Raw genomic sequence first — 19,879 nt, 5'->3', positions numbered from 1 at the left:
TACGTTACAAAACCGCGAAATTATGATGAGAGACGCCGTAGTGGACGGCTGGACCATCTGGAGTTCTTTAACGCGCACCGACGTCGCCCAGTAAACACGGTCCTCTACCATTTCGCCTTCACCGAAGTGCGACCGCCCCCACCAGGATCGAACTCGCAACCTGCGGATCCCGTAAAACCACGTACGCAACGCAACCGCTGTTCCATCCAAGCGGTCACCACCTTTCTTGCAATTAGATAATAGTGACGCAAGACAAACGCAGTATTTAAACTACGCGCGCTAGTTCGTGCGCCCGCCCCCCAAGAGACGAGCGGCCCGATGATGAAACAAGAAAAGGCCGTGACGGCGCGCGCCTCCTCAGCGTGGGATTTCGACGAAAAAGAAGTGGTGCACCGCTCGAGGGCTGCTCGGAGATTGATTCCTTTTGCTGATCGCCTGTTAGAAGCGCCGCTACATTTTCCATTAATTTTCGGGCACAAGTTAGCCCAAATGAACAGTTATTCTTACGCCATTTGGATTGTGCGCAACAGTAGTAAGATAGGAATACAAATATTCGGAGAATGCAAGAGTCGAATTCTATAGTGATAAGCGAAATATATGCTACCTCGATTTACATAACGAAGAACTATACGGAACGTTGAATAAAACAGAAATGACTTAAAGGTAAAGCTCGACGTTTGTATAGCCCCGCGGCCACTCTGACGGAATAACAGAATCACACTTCACTGGTTCTGTGGTAGGAACGCTTTGTACGCTTTCGCGAGTTTGAGAAACAATTCTCTCTGTGTTTGCCATGACGCACGGATGCGTGACCTGGTGAACTCGTAGTTTTAACCGACCCGAAGGTCATCCACGTGGAGACCACGTCAAGAACCACCTTTGCAGGCTAGGTTTGCGTTCGAAACTGCGTTTTCGCCCCTAAGGGCTTAGCGGGGTTTGCGAGGCTTCCCCCAAGCGCAACACCCTGAAAAAAGCCGGGCGCCTGGCCGGGCGTGCGCTTGTACCCAATTTTACCGGTGGGTGTCCGGCGGTGGGTTTCGAACGTGCCACCTCCCGCAGCCGAGTCGGACGCCCTAACCGTTAGACCACGGCTGCGGTGCACACCGTTAATATTTAACAGGAAGTAATCACTTCCTTCAGAAATGCAAAACAGTTTGCCGGCGAAAGGGACTCTCGACAATGGCCCCGCTGGTCGCTTCCTCTCAGCAGTTACTTGAAATGCAGCCAAGCTTCTTCATCTTCCATTGCTCAAAAAAAAAAAAAGAAAAAAGTTTTGACGTATCGCCAGACAAGTCAAGGCGCGCATACAATGAGGCGCACATACGATTCTGAGCGTAAATAGATAATATTCACTGACTACTGAATTAAATTCCCCCTGTAGAAATAAAACTAAAGAAAAAACACGAGAAGAGAAAAAGAAACAGGGACCATCCTTTCGTCGGAATTGCGCGACTGCAATTCAAAAAGTGCTTGTCTAGAGAGCTAATAAAATCTAACAAAATACAGAACTGAGCAAAACACCAAGGTGAATGGCAATTCTACACTATTGAAGACACAATGAACGAGAGATTAAGTAAGCCTCTGTTGGGTTCTTCGCATCAAAGTGCGCGTGAATGGCTAGACATGTCCGAGAAAGCTGGACCGAACCAGCCGACAGTTTTAACCAAGCTTGTAATATATGCTTTGGAACACAGGCCTAGTCCAAAAACGTGGCATAGCAGACCTCACGCAAAGCTCCACATCGCATCGAGGTATTAAGCGACAGCGCTAAGAAATAAAGTGCCCCGGACAGCAAAGTTAGCAAAGCAAGCCCCCTCGGATGCTATCGTTACGCTTTGAAAATTATCCTTTAGTGGTTTGCGCTGATATGAGCACCCCCCACCCTCCCCAACTTATTTCTTTTTTTCTTTATTGAGGTTCATTGGCGGAGAACTCGAGAAAACGGACGGCGGTCAGTAGCGTTCGGCCAAGCTACAGCGTATACACTGTAGCCAAGCGCATAGAGTTTCCTAAAATTAATTAAAGGGGACTCTGTCGCTGTGATCGGTCAGCGACCACGGGAATGATGGGTAGTACACACATTTTGGTCAATCTTCGTACTTGCGGGTGGCGAATCATACTTGCGGCTTCGTTTATTGCATTGTTTCGGTGTTGTTTGGAAAGATTGAAACTTTTTTGAACTTTGTGACCCGATTTGGAAAGGTTAGTGTAAAAGAATAAGGCATGAAGCGCAACCGCTGAACATTTGCTAATTTTTGTTTCGTGAGAAAACAGCTCTAAGCCACACGAACACACACGAAGCCAAAAGCAGGCCAGAAGTACGAAGATTAGACAGATGTGTGTACTACCCATCATTCCCATGCTCACTGAAGCGCCCGTGTGTTGCAGTTCCCATAAACGCTAGCGCCAGAGTTCCCTCTAGCGTATATTAGGAAACTCTATGGCCAAGCGCAGCAACCACGAGATCATGCAGATGACGATGCCGCTGAGGCGTACTGCAATGACGCCGAGACCGCTTTTCTTTTTTTCTGCGTTCATTAAGAGTAGCGCTGCCATACCAGCGTAAAATAAAAATAAAAACAAAAAATGCCAGGAATATTGAGCAGTCTTTTCATTTGCTCAACATAGCGAATTATCGTACTTCACTAACCATCCTCGCTTTCTCGAATGCCGGCGCCTGGGAAGGACCGACTATAACGCCATTTCGTTAAACGCTACCGCTCAAGATGTATGCGAAATAAAATAAAAAAATAATAAATTAGCAAATATGACTACCCTCGTCCATAATATATGCATGTATTCCTTGCGGTCAGCTCCCCCTGCGCCCCATTTGGCCCAATACATTAAAAATAGGCCCACGACGACGAATCGCTGTTATCTTCATCTCGCACTTAGCAAAACAATGCACGAGGCCTGCCGTGGTGCCAATGAAAACAGGCACTGGCGATGAAACTTTCAGCATCGCCGGCACTATCGTCTGTGCGGCACCAGCACCAGCAGGTGTGGCGGTTCGCTGGCGCAGCGCTATTACCGTGATGCGGCAGTGGAAAGGAGGACACATGAGAGAAAGAGAGAGAGAGAGAGAGAGGCGCTCCTCCTGAAAGATGTCTGGGGCGCAGGGCGTAGTCGTCAGGAGCGAAAGGAACAGCGAGAAAGGAAATGGCGACGAGGCGATGAGACCTGAAAAGGTGTTGCCGCAGCGTCCGTCAGCGGGCCGTCGCCAAATGGTCACCGGCCATCAATAGGCAAGAAGACAACGAAAGCGCGCCTTCCTTCCCTCGGCGAACGCGCGAAAGAAAGACGGGCTTTTTCGCACTGCTTCGGTGCACTGAGGAGCGACTACTTTCGCAAGAGTCGCGTAAAAAGAAAAGGAGCGCTCAATTTCTCCTCGAAGACTCAGCTCTCTACCTCGCCCCCTGTAACGACAACCTTTACAAGGAGACTGCGAATGCTTACGAAACAAACAAATTGATGGAGAGAAAGAGAGAAAGATGAAAGATATAAACACGAAATGTCATGCAGCGTGCGATACAGTAAACAGATACGGGTAAGGAAAAGGGGGTGATGCTGTCCGTGGCGATCGTTGCATTGATGCGCGGGCCTGTCAGATGCAGATAACGAGGCTGCTGCCTTGCCAGCGGCCACGCCTCGTCGGACATTGTCGTCGCCACGACAATCAGCGATTCACCCTTCACAGCGCGTAAAATTGCCACGCGGCGGGCCGAGGAAAATTGGATAGTTATTCAAGCGGAGATTCCGATTTTGCTAGGGCTTCTGTCTTAGAGGGCTCTGGCCAGTATTACTCGTGTATACAAATTGAAGTCGTTGCTCCGGCTCAGCATTCCCAGACGGCTGTCTATTTCCCGTCGAAACTAAGAGAGCGTCGAGTGGTCCGCCAATACAAGAAGGCCTAACGAAGTACGCAACGGCAACATGTGGTCATCATTCTGTTCACCACAGAAAAAAATGAAAGTCATTACGAAAAAGAGAAATGGATGCAAATTCCGTTTCTCTGTCCAGCCAGATATCAGCGCACTTACGTCGCACGCTAATACGATCAAAACCTTACGACGCATAACGAGTGAATAGAATACTTGTGTTAAGCGCATAACTATATCAGGGTTTGTTACGTTCGCATTTTTTTTTTCTTGGCACCGTCTTCGCACTGACATGAACCGAAGATCATGCGAAATTTTAGTATGTAAAAATAAGGCCGAGAACCTTCACGGTTTTAATTTAAGGCTAAACAAACAATAATAAGGCCAGAGTTGTGCGCGATAATTGCTCGAAACACTCAGAAGACATCGTGCCGCGCAGTTTTCCCTTATAATTTCAATTAAATCAGAGCATACACGGGCTGCGTAGTTGAGTATTACAGGTAAAAAATTAAGTAATACAAAGAAGTCCCTGCGCTACAAGAAACATAGATGATCAAATGAATTCGCACCATATAAGAAAGAAAAAAAGACACGTTGTGTATACGTCGACGAAGATAACGTGGTCGTCCAGACGCGATGGACTGGCAACCACGCTCAGCAAAGGTTTGCGCAGTGTCTCACGCTAATTAATTAAGCGCATGGCCTATAGAGAATGCTACAAAGTGACGCGTATACAGAAGACTATACGGGCAGCGAAACTATGGAAAGAATACGGCACTTGACGACACGGCAGGAATGTCCGGGAGCGGTCAGTGTAGTTACCGGGGCTGAAAGGGCGAGACCAGAAGAGCTGTGGAGCGAGTACTCACCATCGGGCCTGTACTGAACCACCATGGTGACCGTGTGACCGGCCCCCTTGAGGGCAGCCGCCGCCTGCTCGTGCGTCGCGTGCCGAAGGTCTACGCCGTTCACCTGCGGTGGAGGGGAGAGAATCATCAGCCACGACGTAGGCGCTATAGTCCATGCGAGGTCCGACAGACACGTATCGCGATCAGTAGTTGCATGCGGAACCAGCAGAACGAAGTCGAACCAACTAGCAGCCATCGCAGCGTTATTAGTATCTATTTCCAGTTTACGGGGTTTTAACGTTTCTCACACGGTCGTACCGACTAACCCCCCCCCCCCCCCCCTTGCAGCTCTATTAGCATACACACTCTTAAACTTTGTCAAGGCAGGCACCAACATAACGCCGTTTCACGGCTAAGTCAGTTGCGGAGAAAATGAGAGCAATCCGGTAAAGAGTGGGAGCGTGTGTACACGCCACAACGACGAGTATGCTGGTCCGCGTGCAAGAACACCACGGACCGACGAATTTGCGAAACAAAGAAAGCGGCTGAAAGGCCTTGGGCTTCCCTATATGTGCTTCGAAGCCCATACCCAGCCGGCTGAGCACGGAGTACGAGATAAGGAGCTGCGAAGGCGAATGCACTCGCCTCTGCAGCCATCGCACCCCACATAATGCTCGCGCACCGAGGGATATTTCATAAGAAAAAACGACGCAGGTGCCACCGAACCGTCGCGCACGTGCAGTGAAGAGAACGCTGCGGACTTAATTTATAGCCGTGAAAAACTCCGGCGCCTAGCTCGGTTTAGTTTTTTCATCTGACAAAAAAAAAATTTAAAAAAAAGACAGAGAGGGATAGAGAAAGAATGCGAAAATACAAAAAAGAAACGTACATATACGCTTTTTGGTGCTATACCGCAGCGACAACTATGCAACGAGTACGTTTTACGCCTGATACGAACGGATGCGAGTACCCACTTTCTTTCATCACTGAAGAGCTATTCACTGCGGTAACGCTGCTGCGCGTTGCCTGAGGCTGCGCTTACGATTTCCACCACGGCAGCAGACGAAAGAGCAAAAATATTTTTAAAAAGTAAGAAGAAAAGGCCTGGGTGCATCCACGGAAAGAGAAGTTATGGAGAATATCAAAAAAAGAGAGAGGTACTTACGGAGAGTATCTGGTCTCCGCGCCGCAGCTCCCCGCTTGCGTCGGCGGGTGCTCCAGCCAGGATGAAGGAGATGAAGATGCCCTCGCCATCCTCGCCGCCGACGATGTTGAAGCCCAGCCCCGTGGGGCCCTTGGCCAGAACTACCTTGCGGGGTTCCCTAATACAGAGAGAGCGAGAGAGAGAGAGAGAGAAGTCGTTGAGGCTTACTACGGACCGCATAAGCAAAGCGTGTACAGAAAACACTCGCAAGAAAGCGCAAAACGCACAAACAGTACACTAATTCACTCGTCACACGTGAAAGAAGCGTTCAGACGTGCACAAAAACTACCGAGAACGGCAGCAGCAGCAGCAGCAGCGATGGTGGCTTAGCAAAACGGTAATAGGCCGGGCCACTTACATTCATCGGGCGTACTCATGTAACTTTCAGTGGCGACACAGAACCCGATGGAAAAGCCCATTAGCGGCTGAAACGTGTTGCGCAGGCGCGTTCAAAGCTGGAGTTGAAGTTCGTGTTCTCTTTAAATTTTGATTTACTTTTTAGTAGATGGCGGTTGCGAACCGTGAATGAAAACACCTAGGACCTTGTATAAAACATAGAAAACATTTCAAGTGATTCACTTCTATCGCGTGTGTTGAACGTTTTCACACATCAACGAGTCGTTGAGTGCAAAATTGACAGCTGATCCGGAATTCAAGGTATTTACCATCCTCTACCAGTTCCTTCATTCGGGGTGCTTTTTATGTAACATTAATTGAAAGCCCACACAGTTTTTCCTGGCAAACGGTGAATATCGCGAAGGATAACGAGCAAAGTACAATTTTCCGCGAGTCAGCCGATACAACCAAAGCAGTCAGCAACATGAAATTAAAACAGCCCGGATAAACGTCGTGACGTTTGATTCTTACACTCGAATTCTGGTGCGCATATGAAATAGAAACGAATATTGCAACGTCGCATTGCCGAGCAATATGGAGCCGCCGCGGTTACATCGAGAGCGATATCGCAAGCGACTCTCGAATGGAGGTTTTCGCCGAAGAAAACAAGCAGTAACACGGTTGAATGGACACATGTAGCGACGAAAAAAAAAAAAAAACTCCTGAAGTGATCGTTTATCATGCAGCTGTCGGGCAGTTCGCGATCCCCAAAAGACCTGCTTCTCTCCTTCGTCCTGCGCGTCTCATTAACTTTCCGAGTACATACACGCGAAACGGTAAACCGTTACAACAGTGAACAGGCCGCAGCGCCGACCAAAGCACCAAGCGAGCGATCACGGCGCAGCACACACGGCCGCTCTCCTCCATCAAATTCCCAAAGAGCATAAATGCTTCGCTAGCCGAACAAGCGCAGAAAACAACAAAAACAAGAAAAAACACTAGCTACTCCCGTGTCGTCCGGCGTATAAAGTTCCCGCGGGAACAGCCGCAAAATGAAAAAAATCCAGGAAGCCGAGGAGAGACGCGGATTCGTGACCGACGCAACGAGCGATGGCTGCGTGCGGACGTATACATACACGGAGCGGCGCAACGCAAGGGTTTCGGAAGCAAAGAGTTACGTGCAGCGCATTTCACGAGCATCTACGGGAATTCGGAGGCGATTCGTGACTTCGTTTCAAATATGCTTAAAAGGGGTGACGAGCGCAGATTTGAGCGAGGTAGGACGCAGGATGCGAGAGAGTGTGTACACTTGTTCTGGGTTCTCCCTTGGCCGCACATAAATTCGAGAACGTCGCTACATATATTTAAAGTAATGTATACGCACAACAACGCGCATGGGCGCGCCGTGCTCCGCACAGAAAGAGCTGGCTGGAAGTTTTGCTTGCGAAGAACTGTGCGTTGAGCAATGCTAGACAGGGCAATATGCATCTGAGCGCGCCAGTGTGCGAAGGCGACGACCATGGCAGTGCATCTGTACAGCTCGATGAACATAGTGAACCACCAGTTAAGTAAGATGGCAAGGTGATGCTCAGTATGCGCTTTTTTGATTTACAGCGCTATACAGACCAAACACAATGCGAGCTAAATATTTGTTACAAAGAAGCTTCCCAGCAATATTTTATCCTCGCGCATTTCGGACACCTAAATAAAATGTTGACTTATGAAACCAAGATAACAAGTGAAAACGTTACAATTTTCACTATCAGCGCCACGCTGCTTCTAAACAAGTCGCAAAGAAGCCGCCTCCATCATGCTGCAACTTGCCGTTTCGCATGAAATACGACATCTGCAGTCCGTTATACTCGCTACATTGATCCAACCACGGCGACAAACCACGCGGCTCATTCCGGTAAGGCCAGTTTTCTTCTAAGAGAACGCTTTCAAATGCCGTCATGAGTTTCGCCAAGACCTCATACACGGAATTTCGCTTCGACTATCGCAAAACCAGGTTCCCACGGAGGCCTGGATTCACCGACATCATACATAAGCCGGAATCTCGAAGCTGAGGCATGCCCACGGAGAGTTGTGGCGTTGCATCTTACTCCGAAAGGAAAGGGAGGCCGGAACGTGCCAGCGAGATGGAAAGGCGCGCGTTTTTACCGGAAACGCGGAAAAAATCGATTGCTAGCAGCAGCAGCAGCTCCTGCGCTCACACCGGGCCGCACGTATACTTGGTCCCGACACGTTGCGCTGCAGAAATGGGGTGGGCTAAAACGCAACGAAAGGGACACGCTCGCGAGTAGGGGAACTGATCGAACAAGGAAGACGAAACACGTGAACGACGGAAAATGCGCGCGCGCAACGCCGCCGCCAGGCGCGTCCGGCGGAACGGCCTCGATAGTCTCCGGGGAGGGGGGGGGGGGAAGGGGGGGGGGGAGACTCCTGCCTCGAGGAGAAGAAAACCCCGTAGGGAAGATGGTATTGGCGCGTGCGCGCCGCGAGCACGCGCCGGAGAAGACGAGCAAGCACGAACGAGGGCGTTCAACAGATGTTGAATGCGTTCGAGCCACGGAGAACAGTCAGTGCGGACCGCGTTTCGCGAGGGTTGCTATGCTTATTCCCGTATTACACAACTTATACGGGAATAATGCAACAAGATAACTGCTTTGGAATGACGTTTTCTTGTTGTTTTTTTCTTGACGAGAACGCTCACGTGAAGTTCGATGGAAAAGCTTAATTACTAAAATTTAAAAAAAAATGAATACTTTTTTTTTTCACCGACATCAATGCAGTCGTGTATACGTCGAAACGACGTATGACTGCATAGATGTCAGCGGGGGAAAACTGCCGCAATTTTTCACTCGACACGCCGTAACAGATTTATTTATATAGAGGGAGCCCTTTACTGAGAAGCAGATAATTTAGCCGCAGTATAGAAATCACTGACCTCACATGAAAGCATGGCAGGAAAATGAAGTAAGAGAGAGACGTGAGAAACAAAATAGCAAATATTATTTAAAAATAAAATATAAGTACACGTTCCGAAGATATATTTTTTTTCCAATATAGATATGTGGTCCGTAATTGCGGTCAGTAAAGAAAGCAAATGTTCTAACAGGTTGCTAACTTCAGTTTTCGGTTACCCAATCACTTCTGCACCGAGATTTAACCACTCTGAACCCCCCTCCCCCCACAGAGAGAGAGAGAGAAAGAAAGAAAGAGAGAGAAAAGACGACACGCACGCGCTTCTATCAAGCTGCTATAAAAAATAAACGAAATAACACGCACGTTCTTACCGTACACGTGCACCACACCATACGGTAAGGCCGAGGATTCGCGGTAAAGACGCCCCCTATGCCTGTTAAGTAACGAGATTACCAATCTAACGCTATATATAGCACGATTCGTGGTGTTCTCGCGTAACGAACCCGCCGCAGTCGCACTCTTCCGTCCTCCACACACCCAGTCAAGAGAAACAAGAAACAATTACCCAAGATGACGGGGTATGCCGCGCACAGCATGTGCATGCTCGTGGCGCCGCAGCGTCATTCACGGAGGCGGGCACCGCCTATATATATAGGCGCGGATATCACGCGACGGGCGATCCGTCGACGAACGGAAATCGCGTGGGTCACGCGAACGCGAGCGCCAGGGTTCGAAAGCAGAGGTACGAACTGTCCTACCGTGCGCGCTGCATGTGGTGGCACGCGTGCGCAAAGGGCGCGCGAATCGTGGGGCACGTCACAAGTGAAAAGTGAGCAAGGAAGGAAAATAAAGACAAGCTGTTGCCGAATCATTATTGCACGAGCAGGCATAAGTATAGGTTGTGTCCAAGTAATCCAGAGGCGTATATAGGCTTCCTATATACTGCACTGTTGAGAAGAAAGCTATCAGAAAGTGGCGTCATGACGGGCAGTGGGCGGCGGGTTCTCCAATTAATTTATTCGTATCATACCTGCATCACCCCAGTGGGCAGTAAACAGCAAGGGGTCGCAGTTAAAGATACAAAATAATCACACTCACAAAGCACGGTAAAGCACGTCATAGTCCTAAATGTTCACAATATCAGGCGATAGAGCATTCCATTCTCTCATGGCTCAGAGGAAAAAAAAACAGAATACCGGGAAAAAAATACCTGAAGACGTCAGCTCTGAGAGCGAATTCGCGGAGCACATTGCACGATCGAGTATCAACGACACATACGTGGTAACTTGCTACACCTGTTTCACTCAATTCCGGTTTTAGAATGGTTAACATCATGCAAAATTTCAGTCTGCCGTTTTGCCACCGATCTTGCAAAGCCTGCCACGATCATTTACGATTGCTTTCCGTCACGCTTAACGTTCTACTATAATTGTTGAGTACAAACCGTACCGCCTTACATTGCACCTCTTTCAAGCTACTCCGTATTTTCTGTGTGCCTCTATATATGTTCGCCGATCCCGACAGCAAATAATCTCCGGCTGGCTCCGTGCAACGCTGTTCTTATATGGTAACAATTCGAATGAAAATTTACTGTATAATGAGCCGAACAGTTATACACATTTAAAACCATTGCTCAGTACCGTATAAGAATGTGTGTTTCATATTTTGTAAAGAAAAGAAACGGCAACTTATTAGGGGCTAGTTTTTTTTCTTAGACACAGTATAATGAAACTAACGGGATCTAAAAATAGTGTTCCACTCTCGCCATCGTGGCCACTAGCGGCGTTGACTGACAATCACGGATTTAAAAGCACTTATAAAGTTATAGGTAATAGTGCACTTGAAGTTGTAAAAGGCTATGTCTACTTAGGACAGGTAATAACCGCGGAGCCAAACCACGAGATTGAGGCAACTAGAAAAATAAAAATGGGTTGGAGCACATTTGACAAGCCCTCTGAAATCATGACAGGTAGATTGCCACTATCCCTCAAAAGGAAGGTATATAACAGCTGCATCTTGCCGGTACTTAGCTACGGAGCAGAAAGCTGGGGACTTACAAAGAATCTTCAGCTTAAATTGAGGACGACGCAGCGAGCAATGAAAAGGAAAATGGTAGGTGTAACATTAACAGTCAAGAAGAGAGCAGAGTGGATCAGGGAACAAACTGGGGTTAAGGATATCATAGTTGAAATAAAGAAGCAGTAATGGACATGAGCCGGGCATTTAGCGCGAAGACAGGATAACCGCTGGTCATTAAGGGTAACTAGCCCGATTCCCAGAGAAGGCAAGCGGGTTAGAGGGAGACAGAAGGTTAGGTGGGCAGATGAGATTAAGAAGTTTGCGTGTATAAAATGGCAGCAGCAAGCACAGTACCGAGTTTACTAGCGGAACACGGAAGAGGCCTTTGTCCTGCAGTGGACGTAGTCAGGCTGATGATGATGATGATGAAGTGAACGGGAGAGAATGGAGAGGAGAATGGCAGCCACTGTAGCTAAGTTGGGACGCGCTATTCTAAGGTCGACAGTTCGGTCTCAGCCAGCCACTTTTGTTCTTTGATTGATACGTGGGGTTTAACGTCCCAAAACCACCATACGATTGAGAGACGCCCACTTTTCTTTCTTCAATTTTACTTTACGGTTAATACGAATAACATTCCTCGTACTTGGCATAACTGTCTGCTAGTTCTCATTTCGCATTTCAAATAACCATTTTCGAACTAACAGTTAGACTTTTTGAATCCAGTGCGCAATCTAACGCACGAGGAGTTTCAGGCGGCCTGTTTTACGGGAGCACCAACGCAATACGCGAAAACTCATTAAGCTAAACGTGTCGCCCACTGGAGATAATCTCGAAATCTCGCTCGAGAGCCTAGCTCGGGTGGTATCTATAACCATAACGCGACTCCAAGATCCAAAAGAACGAGCGTGGGTAGCCGTCGCGAATAACAAAAAAACACAACAAAGGCACACGCATACGGCCCATACGGGGCGGAGGCATGCGAAATTCACGACTAGGCACTAAAGTAACTTCCATACAAGCAGACGAAACAGCACATAAAGAAAAAAAGGCATGGCTGGAACGTTTGGACGCCGTAACATACACCGACACAAAAATATGGCGCAAGACGATCTCATTTCCACACGCTCTCGTATATCAGCCCTATTAGCCTCCCCCACTTCAACCTCCAAACGACGTCGTTCTTCCTTTTTCTTTTCTTTTTTTTTCTCACAACGATCTTTTCTAACAGTTACAGCGCTTCAAACGGAAGAAAAGTAAAATAAATATGTAGATTACATCGCGGTAAAAAGGAAACACAACGGTGAAATGAAGGAAATATATAAACGGGAGGTCCCGAACCCGACCGCGCCGAGGTCGTATTTTTAAAAGGAGCGAAGAAAAGCACTGCCGCGGAGCCATATGGTCTTCGCGCTTCTCCGTCGTGTAAATTTCAGGCCGCCTCCGCAATCCACGTATACGTAAAGAACCGCAGTATATATGCCGCATGACAGACATAGCACTTTTTTTTCTTTTTTTTTCTTAGAAGAAGACAGTTTTGTTTGGTCGAGCACGAAGTTACGCAAAAGGAGCATCATTTTCTTTCTGTTTTACCTATTTTCCTCCGTAATCTACTCTTTCCCCTTTTCTTCGTATAAGAAAAAAAATGCGCACCACGTGCTAGTTTCCACTGCGTATGCATTCACTGTGCGGATATAAAATCAAGATAGAAAAAGAAGTATACGTAATATGTTAACACAGTACACGATATCTATCCCGTTCGACTTTCCTTCTTGTTGCATGCAATTTCCTTGCCTTTTAAAGAGCGGGCTGTTATGGGCTCACCCTCAAAGAGAGTGCCGTTTCTCGGGCGAGTTTGAAATCCATACTGGGAAGGGTAGCGCTAGTGGACGCGGACCACGGTGTAAGAATAGTTACACGGACTAATGGCGAATTCTATTGGGATAGCAGGAGCACTCAAAAGCACGTTGAAAGTGCTCTCTTCAGAGCCGGCGTGTTTCAGTGGTCGAACAGGTCCAGGAGCACTGTCATCCATTGGCAGAGCGAGAGTATAGTTTTGTAGCGCCGAGAGCAGCCAGTAGCAGTTTACAGTGTTCTCGCCTGAAAAGCGGTGTACCACGAGTCACGTGGTCCTTGAACGTCACAGTCTCCGATTTTTTTTTTTTTTTTCAGCCGGCGAGTGCGGCGGCAACGGTAGCAAACACGTTTAATTTGACACCACTGTTTTGCACGGATAGCTACGATGACAGCTGGACGTCTGCCGGATGCGTCGTTCCACAAACATACTATGGGTACTGAGGATAGTGAAGAACATGCGGCTGACCGATTTCACGCATATTCTGTAGCTGCCCCACAGAGAATATGCCGGGGCTTGGAATGTTTCGATCACACGGTCTTCTCACTAATCACCCCCTTTACCTGCCCTCCGGGAGCGCACCGCATTCCAGTGGCAGGTTAAGTGGCCCTGCTCTGCAGTGCTCAGCACCTCACTCCTTACTGTTCTGCCCTTCTACTCCTGTTCTCTCAATGGAATTCGTCATAAGAAAGGCACACGGACGGAAGCGCTTTCGTCCGTGCGTCCGTATCTACTATAGGGCTTCTAAGTATCAACGGAGAGGTTCGGTGGAAATGTCGTTCACACGTATACTGCTTATAATGATAGACTGCTCGGGTTACTGCGGGGTTCGAACCATGGTATACTCTCCGTGGGAGTCAACTATTTCAGCACATATGTCCAGCCAGGCCAGCGCCTTTAAACAGGTCTAGAAGAAGACCACATAGAAGCGCGCCATGTCGAGATGGGAGTCAATATGTGTGCAGCTATACGTAGGCAAAAGATGCAATACACGGAAGCGCAGTGGGCGCTTCGTACACACGCTTATGCAATCACAAAGCACAGCCGACAGTATTTCGATAAATGTGTACACGTCAAACCGCTACAGTCTCTTCCCCCACGTTCAGTAATTAAACGTCCTCAAATAGTTTAGAACGGGTTATACGAAGGCCACTCCACCACCTTGTATACGTTAACACTGTCCTGCATGTTCCGTGCAGGAGTGCAGGTGGGTGCTTTTCTCCTGTTATTTATTTATTTATTTATATATTTATTTTCATACTCCTACACTGCGTTTTAGGCGGTGGTTAGAGCCTCTCTCCCAGTACTTTTCCGCGGGGTCGATACCACGACGAAGCGACCAAAACGGCGCGTTGCGTCTCCACTTTTACCTGCTATCCTCGTCGCACGTACTGCGCGAACCACGACGAGCCCCATAATCTCCTTGAACAAACCACGCAGCCATTTACGCCGCTCTCCCCGTAAAAAGAGGTCTCTTGACGAGCACCCGATCGACGTGTGCCATCGGTGCGAGAAAACGGAGGAGCGGGGCCCCATAACTAAAGCGACTTCGATGGAGTCGCGAGAGGAGATAATTTTTCGCAATATAATATACACGCGTGAGTATACACACCCGCCGGGCTATAAGTCGTTTCGAAATAGCACAGAATTGCGTGCAGTTCTATCTTCACGACTATAACAGCGCCAGACGACGCCTCTCGCACATAAAGGCACAGAGATCATTTTTCCATCGCCACCCTCCGTCACGTGGATCATAAGAGGCTGTAGCCGAATCAGCTATAGAAGCACTGAGCTATTCGTTGCATGAAAAAGAAAGAGAGAAGAAAGACAGCGATTAGAACAGAGTTTATCTACCAAAAACTTCTCGCGGTATCGTGTGGTCGTTGAAACGTCATTGCCTGTCAGAAAGTGCGCAATAAAATGCATAATCAATAAAATGCAGCCTCGGTGATATACTTAATAACTTTACCGTGTGCAACTTAGGTACTTTTAATGAGAGAAAACGACCAGGCAAGAAAAAAAGAAGTCAGAGTGAATAGCCAAACTTTTTCCCGTCCGTTTGAATGTACCGCACTGCGGTTGGCCTTGCGTATTTAAGCCTCTGTCCATATTCACGAAGCCATGCATATAGAAGACGGACGCGTTACCGAGTTTCCACGGCGCATAATAATTTTACGATAAGCCCCGAGCAGAATCGTTTGCGAGAAACGATATGTTCGCAACGAGAGGAACAGGCTGAGAAATGGCCCCGAACCTGATACGAACACTCAAAACACCCGGCGCCTTTTCATTCACGACGGCGAAATCAATGAAAACAGCACCGTGAGCCATGCTCCAGAACCGCTATCGATAATATCAGTGACATGAAACCCTAGGCGCGAGATATGAAAAAAAAAAAAACTGTGATATACCAGCAACTGTACTACCCGCCCCCACACGCACGCAGCGAGCCTATACTGTTGCTCATTGTTTGAGCAACAGCCAGAATCCACAAGGAGCAAGCCCATATATCGCGAATCCATTGACAAATGAGGCTCTGTCCTGCGTCCGGGCCACCGCGGCTGCGGCTATTAATTTAGATCACACAGGCGTATACGCTACATAAAGGTGGCCGCGACGAAAGGGCCGCGTATAGGCGGGCGAACACACGCACGTATACAGACTTGAAAGAACCTGTATACGTAAGGCCAGGAGGGCGGGGAGGGGTAGGAGTTATAACGGCGCACAACATGTATAGCCAGGTACACGGCGACGCTCAACAACAGGCGGTAATAGATTGATATTTATAGTTTAACGTCCCAAAACCACCGTATGATTATGAGAGATGCCGTGGTGGAGGGCTCCGCAAATTTCTACCACCTGGTGTTCTTTAACGCGCACGCAAATCTGAGCACACGGGTCTACAGCATTTTCGCCTCCACCGAAAATGCAGCCGCCGCAACCGGTATTCCACGACCTGCAGCAGTCGAGTATGCCTTATAGCCACTATAGACCACAACGGAGGGGCCAATAACACCCAGTAAACACAGAGTAAACTGCACTAAACGTATACGAGACGAGTGCCAGGCCACATACATACATAGCTGGGCTTCCACACCGTATACACGCTAAGTCGCGCGAGCCTGCTATATTTGTACATCCTGAAAAAAAAAAAAATGAGGGAGATTGACCAAAGCTAAATCGACGGCGGACCACGCATATGCCGAACACGTCGTACGAAAACGAAAAGGATCGGTGAAGAATCCCGTTCTCAAATCCCATTATGACCTCCGACTTCAACGACCTCCACGGCCCGCTTTTTCTTTGTTATGCAAATTCAATACCACGCGTTTTTTTTTTTGTTTCCTTTTCAAGTACACAAAGAGGTTGTCTATAGAGAGGACCTCAACTCATATGTGATCGCATAAGGCAGTGGACGAGACAGATTGGCGGGGCTTAGAACCGCAAAGGCCCGGACGAGCTGCTGGCCAGAGGCCATTAGCATTCAGATGGGCAGAGAACGCGCGAACCAGCGAGTGGCCGGATTACAACCGCGGCTTATGGAGCGCCGACCACGCATGGAGAAAGGGAGGAGTATGACGACAAGTGCCCACCACGACGACAATTGCCGCGCCCTCGGCTCTGTACACAGAGAAGCCGAGATCACTTTATATACGCCCCCCCCCATAACCTGAACTAAACTCGTCTTTTTACATTACCAGACGCGGTGACCCGCCAGCCACATTTTCGCACGGCTGCGAAAATAACGCGTGACATTGCGACTACCTAAGTATGCGTATATCACACGTGCAGCTATTACCAGCGAACCTTGGTCACCGCGCCACTTCTCTGCTCATTAGCTTCAAACATTTAATATACACATATATATATATTTTAATGTAGCAAGGAACGCCGCTGTGTAAAAGCCGCAAGCGGCAGTATGTACCATAGTTCTCGGCGCTTCCTACCTCCCTCATTGTCGTCTATCCAGTGTCGAGCGACGAATCCGCGACGACCGAGCAAAGAGATCAATTAAAGCCGCGGACAGAAGAGCACCGGCGTCTGCCAGCCCCGAATAAATATATAGCGAACGAAAAGCGCGTGTGGTTGACCCTTTCATTCCGCAAAGAAAAAAAATCAGGGGCACACACCTAATTACAGGCTACGCAATTTACCTTCAAACGCGCGAAATTCGTTAGCTAAGCGAGGAATGGATGGGGGGGGGGGGGGGGAGGCGTACGGCAGACGACCGAAATAGGATGTTAGCGAACAACGCGCGCTGGGTTAACAGCGTGAGGGCACACTGTTTCGAAAGACACGCAGAGGCGAGTTGTGTGCCCGACACGCTTCGGCTTTAATCAAATTCGTGTTTAACAGGAACGCGACATGCAAACAGCACGTACACATACGGGTCAGTCAATTCGGAAGTGTTCTTTCTCTTATTGCCCCTTTATTACTCGCACTGTGACACGGCAAATTAGCGAAGGCTGCGAATGGTGGAACCTCGAGAGCACCCAATGCACTTCGTCGCGAAAAGCTTTCCGAAATTGTTCCGGTTAGGAGAGTGCATGCGATTGACGAGAAAGAAAACGCGAATGAAAATCGAGCAATTTATAGCGGAGTAACTTGTTTCGCAGAGCTGTATCCACGAAAAACCGATTCGCACGACAAACACTTTACAGAAAAAGAAGGATTGCAGGGAGAAAACAGTGTTGGTAACGGGGACCTGCTTCACACGAGGGGATAATTTGAAATACGACGGTAGCCAAATGGGCGTTTGCATGCGCATGCGAACAGATGACACGCGTTAAGATGAATCAATATGAATATGCCCCCAATGTGAATTTGCACTGGGGCTCGAAAGGATGGTAGCCCTCAACACTGCTACACAAATGAACCTCAGCAGATGGCGTCTAACTACATTTGACGTTAATCCGACATGACGGCCGCATCACAAGAGTACATATGTAATGTTTATAAAATATCATAGCCAGTATACTGCAGCCAGAACTGAAGTTTTGCTAACATTAGGGTCTATGTGCTATAATATTTCCGAGACCTGGCGTGGCTTTGTGGTAGAATGTTTGATTGCCACGCAGAATGCTATAGGGTTCGATTCTTAGGGACACTGACATTTATTCTTTGCATTCGTCAACTCAACGCTGCCGATTCCACCGTTTTATTAAGTAAACTCTCAAGCGTTAAAATTACCTATGCGTCATGTCGCCGTTCCTAGGTAGATATAAAATGTATATCACCTGTGGCACATACCCGCATACTAGTGTCACAAACCCGCCCTTGGGTATGTGCCACTGTTTTTTTGGCAAGTGTCTGACGACGTACACGACGAGGTTGTAGCATTATTCATGTCGTGATCACCGCGTCGTATTCGTCAAACCATCTTACCCTCCCACACTAATTTTGGTGTACCCCAAGTTCAGGCGATGATCATGAGAGCAGCCAGTCGTAGGCGGCTATATAAAATTAGATAGATAGATAGATAGATAGATAGATAGATAGATAGATAGATAGATAGATAGATAGATAGATAGATAGATTCCAAAAGTGCTTCCAGTACTCCAAGGAATGCATCACATTTAAAAAAAGAAGAGAAAACAATCCCTAAAGCACACAAATGAAGATTTGAAGTTTAACAAAGGGATAGAAAATTGGTAGAAAGCGAAGCCGAGGACCTCACCTAAATTTTGTGAAGTCCGTCGGAAATTTTGGCTGCCCTGCTCACCAACCGAGAAAAATGTACAGGTTCTTCTGCAGTATTATTCGTAAAGGACGACTGGTCTGCAGCAAGCGCCCGCCTGTAGACCAGCCGTGGTAAAGGCGACCGACTCAGAGAAAATCACGTTCCGAAAAATGTGGTATCGAGTCTTCGTCTAGGCTTGCACCTAGACGAAGTTTCGATTCGAAAGATGTGGTTTGTCTTGAGAGAGAAACGAAGGTCTGCTCCTTCAGATGCCGCAACGATCCCGACTGCTCGAAAGAAAAGCGTCTGTTCTTACAATCAACTGATTCAATTAACATTAGCCTGACAGTTAATTGGATCTTGAGTAAAGCATCGATTTCGGAGCATCCTTACTTTTTAATGAAATACATTTTCTGAATATTCAGAAACCGGAAGTAAGTGATCGACTGAAAGTGCTCGGCGTGTCACTCGTTGCTCGGGCACTTGGAAGAAATGACAACCTGCGGAGGCAGCCTGTTCACCCAACTGCAACTTCCGCACTTTTTTTTTTCATTTTGACAAGAAAAAACAAAAAGTGCGAATATCTCTACATTCCTATCGTTCGACCAGGGGCGGTTACAAAGCTGTGGGATTACTTCATGCGAAGTCCATTTTAGAATGGCCATGGTTGAGGTAAATTTGCACCGACTCGTTTATACGCTGCGTGAGCAGCTTAGCTTGTTATATATTCCGTATTGTACCTACGAAAGGTGAAGAAGAGGTATCGACAAGGCACCGGCACTCGCTTTGGTCGAGCCTGCCACACAGCCGCAATTAAAACAAAGGCGAGGGGAGGACACGAGAACGCTGTCGTCGTGTCGCTCTCGCTACAGCTTCTCTACAAAAGCATCGGACTGCGATCACGTCGACTAGAGTAACGTAATTAAAACACGAGATTGAAGAACGCGAGGAGGAGGCTCTTCTTCAAAGGCCGACAAGGAACGATACGCGCGATGCACGCAGGAACACAAAATACAACAGCATGCACGGTCACGACGAATTCCTTGTCTCCCGTCTTTCTCGTTCACAGCCTCCGTTCCGGAAACTTGACTGGCCAGCCGGAAAGGCGCGAGCCGAGTGGCTTCAGACGAAGCAGTC

The 19,879-nt window shown here is 48.0% G+C and overlaps 1 protein-coding gene across 5 annotated transcripts in view; it reads right to left on the bottom strand.

The window, feature by feature from the left end:
* The window catches only part of dlg1 (MAGUK family member discs large 1), a 327,017-nt gene that overhangs the window by 42,918 nt on the left and 264,220 nt on the right, over positions 1 to 19,879 (bottom strand). For all 5 annotated transcript variants that reach the window (XM_075891144.1, XM_075891142.1, XM_075891145.1 and 2 more), the window contains 2 exons: positions 5,892 to 6,048; positions 4,748 to 4,850 (listed from right to left, as the gene is read on the bottom strand). In XM_075891144.1, the coding sequence (XP_075747259.1) occupies positions 4,748 to 4,850; positions 5,892 to 6,048 (260 nt within the window). The remainder of the gene's footprint in view (positions 1 to 4,747; positions 4,851 to 5,891; positions 6,049 to 19,879) is intronic.

The sequence above is a fragment of the Rhipicephalus microplus genome, chromosome 1, assembly GCF_043290135.1.
Source record: "Rhipicephalus microplus isolate Deutch F79 chromosome 1, USDA_Rmic, whole genome shotgun sequence".
In the NCBI taxonomy this organism is placed as follows: Eukaryota; Metazoa; Arthropoda; class Arachnida; order Ixodida; family Ixodidae; genus Rhipicephalus; species Rhipicephalus microplus.
Note: the sequence above shows the minus strand (reverse complement) of the source record. Positions and strands in the feature narration are given on the sequence as shown.